The following is a 17,873-nucleotide window of genomic DNA, read 5'->3' on the forward strand; positions in this document are numbered from 1 at the left end:
AGTGAACGCAGTGATATTCCATCACCTTTGCCATGTAATGTAACTTAATTAAGGGAGTGACGTGCCATCACCCTTTGCCATAGTCTCTTAGTTAGAGAAGCGAATCACAGGGTGTACCCAAACTGAAGAGGAGTGGATTACACAAAGGCTTGGATGCCTGGAAGTTCCTCAAAAAGTTAAGCATAGACTTATCATATGACCCAGCAATTCTACTCCTGAGTATATACCCAAAAGAACTTAAAAGAGGTATTCAAACAACAGGTATCCTACCCTCCAACATTCCCTCTCCCCGTTCCCTGTCTTATGTTTCTTATTTTATTATTTATTATTTGTCTCCTTTTTCTATAGCAAAAGCTCAATGAGGGCAGGAATATTTTTTTTGTTTTGGTCTCCTTTGATCCCTACTATATCCATAGCACTTCAAACAATGTTAGACAAACAGTGTGCACTTGTTAAATATTTACTGAATAGATGAGTAAACAAATAATTTTAAATGTGGTAAATGAAGTACAGGGTATTAAGGGAAAATTCAGTAGAGGGCCTAATCTAATACATACAGTCAAGGAATGCCTCTGTGAGAAATGTATGTTTAAGCCAAGACCTAAACTATGTGTAGAAGACAGGAGTGAAGACCGAAGTAGAATCAACACATATGTGTCAGAATTATGAACAGAAGTTTCAAAAATCTAAAAGATGTCATACATGGTTGGTACATCCAGTGCCAAGGGTAAGCTGGCATAGTATCAGTTTGAAGAGAGAAACAAAGGCCAGCTATTCAAAGGATTTAAATGAGTAGTCATTCAAGAGTTTTTAAACACAGGCATGTGATCAAATCTGGATTTCTGAAACATCACTCAAGCTTTAGTGTCGAAATTTAACTGGACGGGACCAAGACCAAGACTGGCTACAAGGGGACTTCCCTGGTGGTCCAGAGGCTAGGACTCTGCGCTCCCAGTGCAAGGGGCCCAGGTTCGATCCCTGGTCAGGGAACTAGATCCCACATGCCGCAACTAAGAGTTCGCATGTCGCACTAAAGATCCCCCATGCCCTGACTAGGACTCGGCGCAGCCAAATAAATAAATATTTAAAAAATAAAAATAAAAAAGACTGGCTACAGGGAGAGCAATTAGAAGGCTGATGAAGTAATCCAGACTATATGATGTTAGTTGGAACTTGGAATTAGTGTGAGGAAAAAAATAAAAGTAATAGATCAGAAAGATATTTAAGTGAATTCTCTGTAGCGCTATTTATTAGGAACTCCAAGTTTCTAGCTTGTGAAATGGTGTAAATGCCAGCATCTTCTCAGGCAGGAAAGGAAAAAATGAGAAGTTTACAGCAGGAGTCAGCAAACTTTTTCTGAATAGGCCAGGTAGTAAATATTCTAGACTTTGTGGGTCTCTGACACAATTACTCAACTCAGCCATTATCATGGAAAAGCAGCCATGGACAACATATAAAGGAAAGAGCATGGCTGTGTTCCAATAAAATTTTATTTACAAAAACAGGAGTGCCTGGAGCCACACAGAATGCCAACCCCTGGCTAGAGAGAAAACGATGAGATCAGCTTCAACTTGTTACTTTTATGGTGCCTCAAAGGCATCAGGCAGACCTGTTTAAGAAGCAACTGGATATGCAGTTCTAAGGCAATATCTAGAACAGATATACAGGTGTGAGATGTGAAGCCATAAAAATAAGTTATATTGCTTAGAATGAGTTTGTCCAATAAGAGAAAACCCATAATAAAACCAACATTTAAGGGACAAAGGTAGGAAGAATAATCAGCATGAAAACTAAGAAGAAGCATTTAAACAAGCCAAAAATACAAAAACAAAACTGGAATGGAGTAATGTGCCAGAAGTGAGTATTTCGAGAAGGAAAGAGTAACCAAGAGACTGAAATGCTTTGAAGAGACTGAGAAGACCAGGATTAAAAATTACACACTGAGAGGGAAGAGATATGGGAACATATGTATATGTATAACTGATTCACTTTGTTATAAAGCAGAAACTAACACACCAATGTAAAGCAATTATATTCCAATGAAGATGTTAAAAAAAAATTACACACTGGATTTCATGAGAGGGAGAGGTTGCTGGTAGCCTTTTCAAGAGAAATTTCGGTGGGAATGAGGAAAGAAGCCAGATGTAGACTAAAGATGAGGGGGAAAGTGTGGAAATGAAAGCAAGTGAGGACAATTCTTCCAGCTGTGGAGCGACAAGAGGCTACTGTGCTCTCTGAAGAGGAGGAACACATATTTCTTTCCACTAAACTGGAAGCACCATGGTGTGAGGGACCACGGGTTTCTTTTATCATCAGGTGCTTCCCACTTAGCTAAGGGATGAGTACATTTTTGACTGAGCATTTTTAATAGCAATAATAATGGAAAGGTGTTAAAAGACAAGAAGAATTTTAAGACACAGAAAAGAGGAAAGACAATGACTGAAGACTGTAGCCCATGAAGTCTATAAAGGGTACATCTGGAGCATAAGAGGAAGAATTGGCTTTACAGAGGATAGGGAACATCTATTCTTTGTAAGATGAGAGAAGGGGAAAAAATGGATGAATACATATTGAGTAAATATAGGTAAATATGGGCAAGAAGCTGAGGATATTTACTAACCAGGGGCCATGCTTGCTAACTGTCCTGTAATTCATGAAATAATCCAGCACAATGAAGAACTGCCCAGCCCAGAAGGTACAATAAGAAACACCGAGATGAAGAGTTCCTGCAGGCTAATTCAAGTCTACAAAGGGACTCTTTTCTCATGAGAAAAAAAAATGAATCATTTTTCCTCGGCAGTGGGGAGGAGCACAGAGAGGAAGGGGAGACACATACTCCAACGTCTGCATGTCTTCCTTAGAAGACTTCAGCTGCAAAAGCGGCTTGCTGGTTGAGGAGTTGTGCTTGGGATCTACGGTGACACACAGCTATACCAAACAAGTTTACAATTCACATTTTATGCATATGGACAGAAGCTCACCGTAAAGATACGGAGAACATCATAATGTTTCAAACATTAAATATATACCACCAACAAATGAAATCCACGCATCTAACAGCACATTTTTATATCACCAAGTTTTCTCCTATGAAAGTAAAAGTCAACACTGATCATTAAATACAATGCTTCGGGGCTTCTTGCTCTTTTTAATTTACGCTATTCAAAATAATCCAAGTGTAAACAACATTGATTTGTTTAATCTATACATGAATACTTTAAAAAGCAAAACTTGCATTTTATCTTGCACTTTTGACAAAATGTTTGACTTCAGGACATGTACTATAAAGATTAGAGTAAAACAGTTTCTCACCTTGACCACTCCATCAAAGCCAGGGATTGTGTTAACCTTTGCGTTCTTAGCTAGTAATTTGCTTTCAATCTTGTCACCCATGGCTTGAATAGCATGTGTATCAGGTCCAATGAAAATGACATCTTCTGCTGCCTGTGAAGAAATGCCAGTATAAATTTATAACAAAAACATTTCAGTGCTTGATATGGAGTCACAATTTTATAAAAAGAAAAACCCGTATGTATATTTATTAGTTACTCACAGACCAAGAACAACTTAAAAGCAAGCATTTGAGCCAATATATTACAATATATAATACTGTGTTGCATATAGTATATGTGCACAAAGGTATATGAAAGTCAGGTCAAAGAAAAATAACTAAAAGTAATGAAGAACTCCTACTTGATATCAACAGTATTCTTTGAAAAAGCAACTTGAATGGTGTTGTAGTTATATCTAGTATTCTGCCACCCAAACTAAACAGTAAGTTCACCTTTAAAATGCCTTATAAATCTTTGTATTCTCAATACCCTGCAGCACAGTGCCTAGTTTAACAGGTCAACTTTGTGCCAGGCTTTGAGCTAAGTGTAGGGGATAACATGGATGAAAACACAGAATATCAACTAATTCAAGGGAACATGAAACAGATCACCAGTACCTCAGAGAAATAGACAAAATAAAGTATGCAATGTTTACATCCTTGTGACTATAAGAAATGAGTAAAGAATACAGTAGGAATTTACCAGGCAGAGTTATGATTTCAATCAAAACTACTCTATATAAATCACGATTAGTTCCCCAGCAATGGGTCCACCTCTCTGTGTATATGATATTAAAGTAAACAAAATGCTAATGAATACTAATTAGGGACAGAAAAAAATACCGATGGAGTTAGTGCCAATGTAGGGCATGGTCCAGAGAAGTGAAAAGGGGGTTTGCTGAGGTAAAGAATGAAGTCATTAGGTAAAGAACGGAAGTTAACTATGAAAAAGGAAAAATCAGATTGTATGCAGGGCATCATCATAGTAAGTTACCTAACTGCTGATTCTCCCATGACCTTTGGTCAGGGTCAGTATAACGAATAAATCATAAAATTTACATCTCATATTCTATCTACTGGCACTGCTGCCTGAAAAGACTCTCGGCTTTAGAAAGGAGCTTCATTCTCCTTATGAGAATATCATCCAGAGTACCTACTGCAGTGTGGTGTTTGGACTGCTCTCAGCCATTGTGAGCAAAGAGGATTAAACCCACCCAGAACAGGATTTTTAAAGGCATCAAATAAAGGATGGAATTAAAAATTGTAGATGAAATCATTCAGATAAAATGTACAGAAAAGCCAATGCCTTTAAACTCAGGATGTATACTTTCCCTCCTGCCCAAAAGCAAGACAGAAGGAGAATTTTTAGATTTTGAGTTTAAAGCCTCTTTTCTTTGTGTGACAAGGGGGTAATAACCACCATGCAATTTGACTGAAGGACTGAATAAATAATAATATAAAACACCAAGCTGAGTGCCACAACTGTTAGTTCTTGTCCCCTACCCAGAAGTCCTGATAAAAAGAGAACACTAGAATAATAAGACAGCTAGGTCCATAGGACCCCAAAATACGTTACAGGAGCCAAAATACCAACACTTACCTGCGTTACAATAACAGAATGCTAGATAAGAAACCTCTTCAGCCATAACAGATGCTCATTAAGTACCTCTCCATCAAATGTTTGTATGTAGTTTTAACAGAACCTCATTTTCTTTAAAAAAAAAAAAAAAAAAAAATTTTTTTTTTGGCCATACGCAGGCCTCTCACTGTTGTGGCCTCTCCCATTGCGGAGCACAGGCTCCGGACGCACAGGCTCAGCGGCCATGGCTCACGGGCCCAGCCACTCCGTTGCATGTGGGATCCTCCCGGACCGGGGCACGAACCCGTGTCCCCTGCACCGGCAGGCAGACCCCCAACCACCGCGCCACCAGGGAAGCCCCCCCAAAAAAAAATTTATGTGAAACCCCCAAAATGTAAAGCACATAAAAAAATGGAACTGCTCTGTAAGAGGGGAAAGTGGTAGTAAGACTACACCTCCACATACTCTGTGTCTCTAGCTGGATAAACTAGTCATTTTGGACCAGAGCAATAATCATACCCACTTCTCTTTATCCCAAACCTACAACCCAATAAACACTAAGAGGAAACAATCATGTTTCAACTACCAATTGTCTTTCCATATTCTCATTTTACTTGCTAAGATGGAGGAATTTTTATCATAAATGCTGTTTTAAATACCACTATGCCAGGCAGATGTAATCAAGGAATCAGAATACCTACACAAAGAGTTGAAGAAATACATAAATGAGAACATCCAAAATACATTATGATTACACAGTAAAACTTCTGATTAACAAGAGCCCAATGACCAGGAACCACTGATTAACCAGACTTTTTTCATGCATTCTAATTTGAGGAAAATTACTCACCCCAAAATGTGAAATTACCAAGAAAGAAAGCTCACATCAAGTATTTAGTGACTATTCTTTCTCCCATCCAACACAAAGAAAAATAGCCAGTAGTACACTGAGTAACTACTCAAACAGATGTTTCAATAAACTAACTTCCTTTCTATCTTTATCTTTTTATGTTTTGGTAGTACTCCCTGGGTTAGCCTTTAAATGTAATTAAGGCAAATTAAGGAAGCAGTATCATAGCTCTGACTCCCGTAATTCTTTGACCAAAAAAGCAAGGATAAGACAGTATGGTAATTGCAAAGTGATGAAGCATGTTTCAAAAGTCCTGAGTTTTTGTCCAGAGTGATTTGTGTGACTTAGAACTTAAGGCCAAAATTTATGCACTAATAACCTTTCAATACTCTACTATTATTAACCCTGTTAATAATAGTATTATAATAGTATTATATATACTACTATAATAGTAATAATACTATTATTATAATAGTATAATAGTAATATACTAGTATAATAGTAATAATACTATTAATATATAATAGTATATATATAATAGTAATATATTAGTAATATAATATAATATACTAGTAATATAATAGTAATATACTAGTAATTATATATAAATATAATAAAAGTAAATAAATAAATAAAATATAATAAAATATAATAAAATATAAAGTAATATAATAGTAATATACTAGTATAATAGTAATAATACTATTAATTAAAAAATTATTATCTTTTGCTACCCATTTTCCCTAATCACCAGTAAGTCTCTTCGGCATGCCATAGCAAAAAAATTTACTTCTCAAACTATGCTTTTCAAGGAACTTGTAAATTTACCATGAATGATAAATATAATACCTAAATACAGGTAAATGTATAATGGTCATGAAAAAAGTAGGAATTTTTTCATCATCACTGGGAACACTTTTGTAGTGATACCTAAGAGAGAAATTACAAAAAGCTGAAATCACTGCTCTAAGACTGAAGAAAAAAAAAAATACTGTTTTCATTTTCTAAATTCTGTGATTTTATGGTTCTGGTCATATTTTGATAAAAGAATGGGGAAAAGAGTTGGGTTTGAGCAATGTGCTAGGGAAACAGAGATTTAATTTACAACAGGCTTTATGTTGCAAATGCAGAAATAATCATCTGTAAAAATTAAAATGTATGATACATAATTCATTCTTAGAAATACCATGACAGTTAGTAAACTGCTAAGCTATGAATCCAGTTTTTTTTTTTTTAACGTATATATTTTAGGTTCATAAGGAATTACTACTTGGATAACTGTAAAACCAAGGTCAGACAGACATGAGCCACAGCCATGGAAAAACTGCTGAACTGCCTGAAGGACCTAGACTCTGGACTTTAATTTTTTTCCATGATAAAAGAAAAAAGAATTTCTAGTAGAAAAGGCCAGTTTCAGGACTGGTGCAGAGAAGTTAGCACATGAGATAAAAAACTGAGTCAGTGAGAAAGCTTTCAAAAATTAATATAGTTATCTCAAAAGCACATATTAGTACTACCCACTGAATGTGTTGATAACAATATGAGTATCAAAAAGAATAAAAGAAATTACAAGGTTAATTCATCTTTTCAAGACCACAAATAAACCTTTTCCTGCTACCTCTGTTCAAGTATTTGAACTTCTCAGACATGTATCACTGATTTTAAAAAATATATAGCTCTTTAAAAAGCAACATAGAGGAAAACTAATTTCACACATAAAACTAAGCAAAATAAAAGTGTCAAGGTAAAATCCTATACACTGTTTTTATAAGAAAAAAATAAGAACTAGAAAAACATCCATGGAGGGAAAAAAGCACGAGAAAGACATGCTAACACAGCAGATCAAACTGTCACCTATTATTTCAAAACAAGCTGAAAGACATTTTAAAATAAGAAAACATGAAATAAGGTATCAGAATTAGAAATGCTCTGAAATGAGGTGATAGACCTAAGGATAGAATTAGAAATGCAAAAGAAAATAATTTTGGAAGTGAAGACTAAACTAGAAGGAAAATAAGAGTGAATAAAGAAAACAAATAATGACTCACAAGAGACAGAAAGTCAAAGGAAGAAACTTTTAAAAAATTTAAATGTAAAAAAAAGAAATTTCTTCTAAAATGCAAGAGAAAATAGCAAATACTAAAGATAAAGAACATCCAACATATGGATAAGAGTAGTCTTTGGCCCGGGGCTGGCGGGGGGGCGGGGGGGGGGGCACGGAGACTAAAACAACGAAAAAATACTAAAAACCGTAACTCAAGAAAACTTTCTTAAAACTGAAAATACATATTAAACATACTACAGCATACCTGAAAAATTCAACCCAGAATGAACAGTACCATGATACATTCCAGCAATACTACTAAAGGAAAAAAACAAGAATATGTGACTTGTACAAAAGAAAAGTTTAAATTCTCACCAGACTGGGGCTTCCCTGGTGGCGCAGTGGTTAAGAATCCGCCTGCCAATGCAAGGGACATGGGTTCGAGCCCTGGTCCGGGAAGATCCCACATGCTGCGGAGCAACTAAGCCCGTGCGCCACAACTACTGAGCCTGAGCTCTAGAGCCCATGAGCCACAACTACTGAGCCTGCGTGCCACAACTACTGAAGCCCGCGTGCCTAGAGCCCGTGCTCGGCAACAAGAGAAGCCACTGCAATGAGAAGCCTGCGCACCGCAATGAAGAGTAGCCCCCGCTCGCCACAACTAGAGAAAGCCCACGTGCAGGAACAAAGATCCAACGCAGCCAGAAATAAATAAAACAAACAAACAAACAAAGAAACCAATGCATCTTAGAAAGGTGGCTGATTAAAGGCCTGAAGCAAGAAATGTAAAACATGAGCCTAGAATATCTTGTCAGATCAGAGAGCAAGGAAGCTATAAAAGATTATGAGGGTCAAGTCCAAACGACCATGAGCCAACTTAGGTCCCCCTGGCCAAAGAGGGACAACTTGAGATTCACTAGTAACTCCAACAGATTTAAACCTACAAAATACGTTTAAATCTATGACTTCATAATGATACTTTTAAAAAGAACTGGGGGCTTCCCTGGTGGCGCAGTGGTTGAGAGTCCGCCTGCCGATGCAGGGGACACGAGTTCGTGCCCCGGTCCGGGAGGATCCCACATGCTGCGGAGCGGCTGCGCCCATGAGCCATGGCTGCTGAGCCTGCGCGTCTGGAGCCTGTTGCTCCGCAACGGGAAAGGCAACAACAGTGAGAGGCCCGCGTACCGCAAAAAAAAAAAAAAAAAAAAAAAAAAAGAACTGGTTAACCAATTTATTACCTCAAAAACTAGTAAATAAAGGTAAAGAATTATACACTCATCTTGCTCTTTCTATATGAATTACACCCTTAGGAAACCAAACAACAAATGAGAGGAAGAGTCTCTTTATAAATATATTCCAATTAATTAATGAAAAAGATGTTAGAATTAAAATATCACCATTTTGCAATCTAATGAAGCAATAGCTATAGACAGTAAGCTTCAAAGGCTGCTTAGATCTTAAAAAGCAGTAATAAGACATGTGCCTCCTACAGTCTTGGTCAAAGGAATTGAAACCTAAGTCTGATCCCCATCTCTGAAGCCAGTTTGCCAATCTGTAGGAAATGCCAAGAATGGAGGGAAATGCAGAACTGCACCATGATTATGCAATCAGCTAAGTCAAGACTGAGAGACACTCTACAGGTCAAACAGCCCAAGGTTCGTCAACAGATAAACTGCAGGGAAGAGAAATGTATGTGAGGAAAACCTATGGATTGAGAGATATTTAGAAGACCTATCAGAGGTGAAAATAAATGGGCAAGACAAATCACAGTGTCTAGGGATGCAAGTTTGGACCATAAAATTATTTTAAAATTCATGAAAATGATTACTATATAAGTCAAAGTAGTGGATACATCTGGGGAGAGACCAGAGGTTAGGACTCAAATGGGTCACATGGACAGGCCTTCTGGGATTCAGGGCAAATGTCTCATGACTGAACCTACGTAAATGGCTACAAGATTCCTCTCCTTGCACAAGCCCACACTGGTTCTGCATAGTTTTTTCTGTATCTGTCTTTTATTCTACAATAAAAACTCTGAAAACATTCTCAGAGTAGCCGCCAGCTTATAGGAGTAAACCCAACACCTAGACCAGGAGCAGCCACAGCAGCAGCAGCCACAGCCAGCGAGGCGTTTCTCAGGCCGGTTTGCTAACCTCTTCAGGGGACCTTTTTGGCTTTCTTTAAAAAAAAAAAAAAAAGAGAGCGAGAAAAAAAAAGAAAGTGCATTCTCATGTTTGGCTGGGATGCTTCAGTAGATGGTTATTTTGCACAAAGTGAAGCGTGATGAAGTGGTAACAACCACTGCCACTATAGGTTAAATGTGAAAACTATGAAGTACAAAACATCATCTTTGCTGGCTTAACCGGACAGCATCCAACCTCTGCAGCATCACTACTTCCAAAACACTCAGATTTTGCTCTTTGTATGAGCTCCAAGAAGAGCTCATGAGGATGGTGGCAGAAGGGTTGATCTGGGATTCCGTCTGACTAGTGTCTGTTTGCAAAGAAAAAAGATCTTCCTGTTGCCATGAGCACTGCTGAAATCACAGATGAGCTTGGACTGAATTCTCTGAGCAACAGAAGCTGGTCCATCAGGCCACCTGTGGCAGTGGAGGAGGACTGGATTGCTGTCCAATCCGTGATGAAACCAGATCCCCTCAGGGAGAACTCATCTTCCTCCTGCTTTCCTCCTCTCCCTTTCACTACCTCCCCTTAACTCACCTGTGGCACACTGCGCTCACTGTGGACTGAGTGCCTGAAGCTGTATTTCATTACGCTTTTGGTCACAGTATATTACACTATACTGTAAATGTGACAGGTGCAACCTGCAAACTGATTTCTTATTTAATGTAAATAGTTTTTGCTTCCAATGAGACCACTTCTGCTATCTGATACAATATTACTCAGCCCTTTTTTCTTTCTTTTCTTTTTTTTTTTTTTTTTAACTTAAAAACAAAAACCTCAGTTCAGTCCCAAGAAGGAATTTCAGCCAAGTTGGCACTTGGGCTCTAACAAGTTACTGTGTAAAAGAGGGAAGGCTCCTCCTCTTGGCTTCATCAGGGTTGAACTGTTTTGGTTGTTAGCTTTTAACCTGAACTCAGTGTACTTTTCAAAATAATGATTAGAAATAAAAGATAAGGACAACATTTGAACACACAGATGGGAGAAACATTCCTAGTGTAGTTTCCATGGTCATCAGTAAATACCAGTCGGCTGGGTCTTTACCCCAAGACTGGGTACAAGGTACGGATGAGCACTTACTGGAAGCCCCAGGCTGTGCAGTGGGAATGATTAGAGAAGACCAGAATATGAATCCTAATTCATTTTCCTCAACACTGACTGTGGGGCATCCATAAAGGGAGGTATAGAACAACCCTAGCAGAAGGTGCCACCAGCCTCCAACCCCCTACATATATAGGCGTCATTTTCTTTAAGTGCTAGTCTGCTCCTTGCAAATTAAGAACCCAATTTATGCGACTCACTGGGAACAGAACCTTAAGGAACTTGACTGTTGTGGAGGAAGGGCAGTGGAAGGGAGACAAAGACTCTTTAAAATTCTAAACATAAATTTATAAACCAGCACAGCTTTTCAATTTGTTTGGGATGCTAATTGCAAGATCGATTGAAATCTAATGACATACTTACAAACTGCATTTAACTTATGGTACACTGTACATGTTGTGAGTTAGTTTAACCAAAGGAATCTGTGTCTTTCTCTGTCAGTATTACTAGTATCTGGATTTCATTCAGTCTAATGTATATTCTGTATTAAGTGTCCACTTGGCACAATGCACTCAAGTAATATTATTACTTCCAGATGATAGCCAAGCACAATATTTAGTTAGAGAAACAGTTTCCACACTCTAACAATTGGCAGAAGTCAGGTTTTCTAGTTAAGGAATATCATTAAATATAAAACCTTGTTTTTCATGCACAGGAAGTGAACAATACAGCAATAGGACACCTTCCATTTCTAATATTTGACAGCAGAATGATTTTCATTTCTATTTTTCAGCTATTATTAAGTCCAAAAAGTTGTTAAATTTTTTTTATTAAATGTTCTGGGTTTCTAACAAAGGTACTTAGGGTAAAGAAGAGGTTTTTGGTACTTATTAATTTCACAGAAACCATTTAAATAAACAAACTATAAATCTCTAAATATCTTTGTACTTTTGGGGTAAGCTTTTCAAGCTCATGTGGAAAACAGTTTACTTTTAAAACTTCTAGTTACTGTAGTCTATGTTAATTTTGTAAATGTTCTTTCCCTTTTAAAAGACTAAGATTGAAGTTTGTTAGTGTTTGCCATTTTTGTGTGCATATCTGATTTCTTTTTATTTCCCTGTAATCAGCACTGATACCTATTTCCCGCGTCTCCTTGACTGCTAAGAAGTAAGAGGCTGGGCGTTCAGCTTCCACATTCTACACTCTTTGCGCAGATCAGGACACTAAAAAGACACGAGTTAACAGAAACCTGAGTGGGCTGTTAACCTTTTTTTTTCTTCGGGAAATGTAGATGCAATAACATTTCCAGCTGAAAGACTCAGATTCTAAGTTCCTAATGTTTAAGAATGCAAATGAAGTATTGTCTTTTCTGTGCCTGGAGGTGTTCTGTGAGAAAACAGAAAGAGGTTTCTAGGATTAGTTCCACAGATTTCCTTTATCATGTAAAATCTTAGACTGGTTGCACTGGCAAGAATCAAAGAAAAGCAATACAGAAGATACCCAGAGAAAATGAAAATGAATTCAATAACTTCTTTAGCAATAACACTGAGAAAATTAGAGTTAACTAAAAAGTCAGCCTTTTGGATAAATTTTAGCCTTCCTCCTTTAAAGAAATTCTAGTTTTAATATTAGAACATTTTTAAAAAATATATTAGCAAAATATTGATGATCAAGTCAATGACACTAAATTTTCTTGGATGAAACTTAAGTTTATCACTCAGCTACCTGGCATTTTCAGGAAGTTAAGCTTATTTTTGCTTTGTAATACAATAGTAATAACGCTTTAATTAAAGATGCAAGTACAGCTGCTGCATTTTCATATAGATTGATCTTCTTGATGTTTGAAACAGGATTTTATCTTGAAATGTTTTTTAAAAAATAAATAAAACTTGAATATATAAAATTTTAAATTTGTTTATATAAAATTATTTATGTAAAACCTTGAACTCTTTTAATAATTTCAATTGGATTGAACAAAGTATGACATTCATGATTCGAGGTCCCAATTATCTAAAACCCACAAGGAATTTTTATTTCAAATACAATAATTATATAAGGTTTAATGCATATTGAACGGGGCTACCTGTGGGAATGAGTTTGTGTTCCAGTAATTCTAATAAATGTTACTGTAAAACAAAATTTTTTTTAAAAGATGTAGGCACAAATGTTAAAGTATTTCTTCTAGATGTATTTTTTAAGAGGATAAGGTAAGAAACTTCATATTTAAATATGGTTGTGTATTGCTAAGCTTCTCCTTATATAAACTGGTCATAGGAATTATTTAGTTATGAAGTTGTAATTTCCTTCTTTTGTACTTCCCATAAAATACTTTTAATTTTATATCTCAACAATTTGGATATTAAAAATGAGTTGTTTTCATTTCTCCCTGATCCAATTATTTTTATTGTTTCATGAATACTAAAATTAATTGGTACTTTCGGATTGAAAACTAATTTTTCCAGTTCAATTTTGGAATATACCTTATAACAACTATGGATTTAGATGAGCAATTTTACAGTTTAAGTCTTAAAAACAATTTAATAATGCTTCAATTAGCATGAGGGAATGTTAATGTAGATGCCTCCTGACTCACCTTCCTGTTCATTCCTCAGAGTCCATTAATATTTACTGCTAGTAGTAAGCTGGTAAACTGGTGAAAGGCTAGAGATCTTGTGTTTAGTCCAAACACTGGATACTAACTTTAATTTTTAAATGTTTAAAATTGGTCTAGGATATTATCTGAATTATGTACTCTTTCTATTTCCTTTGATAATATGAATTTTTTTAAAACTTGCTACAAGTAGAAGTCCTTCCACACTCTGTGCTTAATTTACTGCTTTCTGGAACACATCAAGTTCTCGATACCACTGCTGGATGGAAATCAGAGTCATGTGGTTTGAATAAAGCATGCTCTACCTACAGTTGGGATATTCTTTTTTGTTAGCACATTTAATTGCTGTGCTCTAGTACAGCCTACGTTATAAAGCTTATTTCAAATAACGAATGGAATGCTAAAAAAGCAGAGATCATGATTTCCAGTTAATTGCCTCGAGCAGCTAATTCCTCACACTACTCAGTCCAACAGGCCAACCTGCTACTTTCACCCTTTATTTTGGTTATTAACAAGGATGCAATGAAATGAAAGTGACAATAAGATGTAGTGGAATGACCCAAGTAGAGATTAATTTATCTCTAGGTAGGAAACATTTTTTTTAAAGTTTGAAGGGAATAAAAGAACAAGGAATGCATTAATATTAACAAGAACAACAATATGTACTTTACTTACTTATTTAGCACCATCTAAAAGGCACTGTAGTAAGGCTCACTTTACCCTAAAAACCATTTTATACATAGATAAACATTTCAGTCATTGGGTTCTAGTTGGTTTACAAAGTTAGAAAGTCTTCAATTTATTCTAGAATTACACAGTAAAATATCTTAACTAACATTCCACAGTTTAAAGTTTTTTTAAATTTTTTTAATTGAGGTACAGTTGATTTACATTGTATTACTTTCAGGTGTACAACACAGTGATTCAAAATTTTTACAGATTATACTCCATTTATAGTTATTATAAAATATTGGCTATATTTCCTATGCTGTAAAATATATCCTTTCAGCTAGCTTACTTATTTTATACATAGTAGTCTGTACCCCTATTTTGCCCCTCTCCCGTTTCCTCTCCCCACTGGTAATCACTAGTTTGTTCTCTATATCTGTGAGTCTCTTTCTTTTTTGTTATATTCACTAGTTTTTTAGATTCCACATAGAAGGGATAATATACAGTATTTGTCTTTCTCTGACTTACTTCACTAAGCATCATATCCTCCAGGTCCATCCATGTTGCTGCAAATGACAAAACTGCATTCTTTTTTTTAATGGCTGAGTGGTATTCTATTGAGTATCTACACCACATCTTCCATATCCATTCATCTGTTGATGGACACTTAGGTTGCTTCCATTTCTTGGCTACCGTAAATAATGCTGCTATGAACACTGGGGTGTATTATCTTTTCCAATTAGTGTTTTTTAATCATTTTTCCTCGAAAAAAAAATGGGGCTACGAAACCAGCAGGACATAAATAGTCATTTCTACTTAACATGTCAGTAAAATTAGGATCTGAGAGATGAAATCAAATGCCCACCACACCTAAACAGGTAAAGTGATAGAAATAAGATAAGACCCAAACCAGTGGTTTTACCTGCAGCTCTGCTGCCTTCTCATGTCCCAGGTTCAGGTGGCCATGTGCTGACCACTGGGAAGTGTCATACATAAGTCTGTCTGACACAGTCCCAGGACACACCTATTACCTCAGCACCCATCTGACTAGTGCCTCTTTTCACTCTCCAAAGCATGCTTGTTTGGACAGACCTGGTTTCTGAATGCAAAGAGTTTACAGTCTAGTAGAACAAACAACACATACCAAACAATAAAAACAATAAATGGTAGAGAGTACTAAATGCACTAAAAGAGGTTAAAAATAAAAAATCAGGCACTGTGAACAGAGTCCAACAGAGGAATCAAGGAAGGCGTCACAAAAAGGGTAGCATTTGAAGGAAAAAAGAAACTAGGATTTGAAAAGGCAGCAAGGAAAAACAAGCATTTAAATATTCAGGAAAACAGTCCTCCCACTGGTCTGTAAAAGGTTCTATGATCTTCAGAGAATCTTGATGAAGCTACACGCAACCCGTGTTCATCCTAAAGGGTCTCCCCCGCCTTCTCTTAAGCCTTACAACAACCAGACCTCAACTGCATACTTCTTCAGTATACAGGTAAAGCCATGCATTCACTCTACAAATACATGCTAAGCACCCACTCTGTGTCAGGCACTGTGTTAAGTCTAGGGAAACAATGATGCACAAGACGAAGATGTACCACTGCCCTCTTTTAGTTGACAAACCAACTGGGAAGACAGGACACAACAAGCAATTAAAATCACAAGGAAGCATGGGTGCTGTGACAGAGAAGTACAGTAGTATACTCTGGGAAACTAATGGTAATTAGAATAAAGCATACATGGATGGAAACTGTCAGCCAAATCAACGTAAGTTTATTGCAATGATACCTCTACATATGAAGTGGCAATATTTCAATCACAACTGCATAAACAATAAAAGACAAGGGGAGTCTTTCCAGACAGAGATTCCCTCCCCTTTGCATCAGGGAATTTTTCCCTTCTGTTCACATTAAATTTTGCTACAATTTTAACATGCTCAAATCACCTGATACGTCTTTCTCAGAAAGTCCAACCAGGGCCTTTCTAACCTGCTAGATAAATAAGACTTGAGAATGCAATCTTCTCCCTTCAATTCAAGCCTTGTAACTGATGAGGGCGAAAATGGACATCATATATAATAGATGAAGCATTATTTTATATCAACTACCAATAAGCATGAACATTAATTGCAGCAAAATTATCTTCTTAAAATGTTTTACCAGCCTGTGCGACTCCCTTGAAATGTACGCTATCACCACCTTACGTAGCCTTTTGAAGTTTTCAAGTTATGACTGACACCACCTATAAACTCCTCACCTCCCATGGCTCTTGAATCGTATAAAACAACTGTCAAGCAGGGTTTTAAATTATATTCTTGTATTATAAAAAGGCAGGAATTAGAAGCAGCAGAGTGTAATGGTTAAGAGCAGGAGGCTGCCTAAACTCCAATTCTACCATAAACTACCTGGGTGGCCTTGGACAAGTTTCTTAACTACTCTGTGCCTCAGTTTCTGTATCTGTGAGGATTAAATGAATTAATATATGCAAAGCACCTGGGACAGAGGGGACCCTAATGAGCTGCTGTCTAGCTGTGAAGGGCTTCAGAAGGCACAGCTGGCTGTAACTGACTGGTGAGGACTCCCTGCCCACCTTCCCGTGTGCAGGTGTTTAATGCATTCCAGGAGCCTTGTTCCTGAGAAGGCAACCCTTCCTGAAGAGGCTAAACCTACTTCTCCCCCACACCCTTCATCTCCTCCTCTCAACCGGCTCCTTCCTCTCACCCTAAAACCCTGCTTGCATGTAGACTTGCTCATCCTTCCATCACATGGCTAAAGCTGAGGCAAGCAAGCAAGCCACAGCTCTCAAAGGAGAAAAGATGTCGCCCAGACAAAATTTTAAATGCCCGCACAATCACAGCAGCCAGCCAGCCAGCCTCTGGTAACAGAAATTACAGCGGGGCAAGCACAGATAGTGCTGGAAGGCAGGCAGAAATGAAACTATTGTGCATGCCAGCTTGAGGAATACAGGCTCTACAGACAACAGTAAGCCACTGAAGGATTCTGAAGTACTTCAGGAAGATCAGTCTGGCTCCAGTATTGACCAGGCTCCAAGGAGGAAAGATTGAGAGGAAGTGATCAGTGGTCCAGGAGAAAGACATGAGTGAGGAAGTAATATGACAGCAGTGGGAATTCAGTAGAGAGAAAAGCAGTGAGAAAAGCTGCAGTAATACTAATTAATAGTACACCTGGCAATGGATTTAGGGAGAATGACTGAATTAGGAAGTGCAAGGGAGGGGAATGGTCAAAGTTGACCATAAGATTTGCAGGCCAGAAAACAATTCAAACAGGAAACCGAAAAGCAGGTTCTGTTACAAGGATAAGTTCCACTTTGCACATAAGTGACCTGTTAGCAGGACAACCGGAGGAGACTTCCATGGGAGACACTCTCACATGGATCTGGAAATGTCTTCAGTAAAAAACAGACAACATCCAAATACAATTTCTTGGGATAAACTACCCTGCTGCACTTGAAACCTTAGAAAGTTATGATATCACATTTACCTGTATAAGCACTAAAGTCATGAGCTGTGAAGTACTTCTGAGAGATTTTAAATATTTTACTCATGTTATT

General features: G+C 37.2%; 1 protein-coding gene across 2 annotated transcripts in view; it reads right to left on the minus strand.

Moving 5' to 3' along the window:
* PCCA (propionyl-CoA carboxylase subunit alpha) overlaps positions 1 to 17,873 on the minus strand; it is a 355,122-nt gene that overhangs the window by 252,873 nt on the left and 84,376 nt on the right. For both annotated transcript variants that reach the window (XM_067713375.1, XM_067713376.1), the window contains exon 7: positions 3,313 to 3,444. In XM_067713375.1, coding sequence (XP_067569476.1) covers positions 3,313 to 3,444 — 132 coding nt within the window. The remainder of the gene's footprint in view (positions 1 to 3,312; positions 3,445 to 17,873) is intronic.

The sequence above is a fragment of the Pseudorca crassidens genome, chromosome 18, assembly GCF_039906515.1.
Source record: "Pseudorca crassidens isolate mPseCra1 chromosome 18, mPseCra1.hap1, whole genome shotgun sequence".
NCBI classification, from domain to species: Eukaryota; Metazoa; Chordata; class Mammalia; order Artiodactyla; family Delphinidae; genus Pseudorca; species Pseudorca crassidens.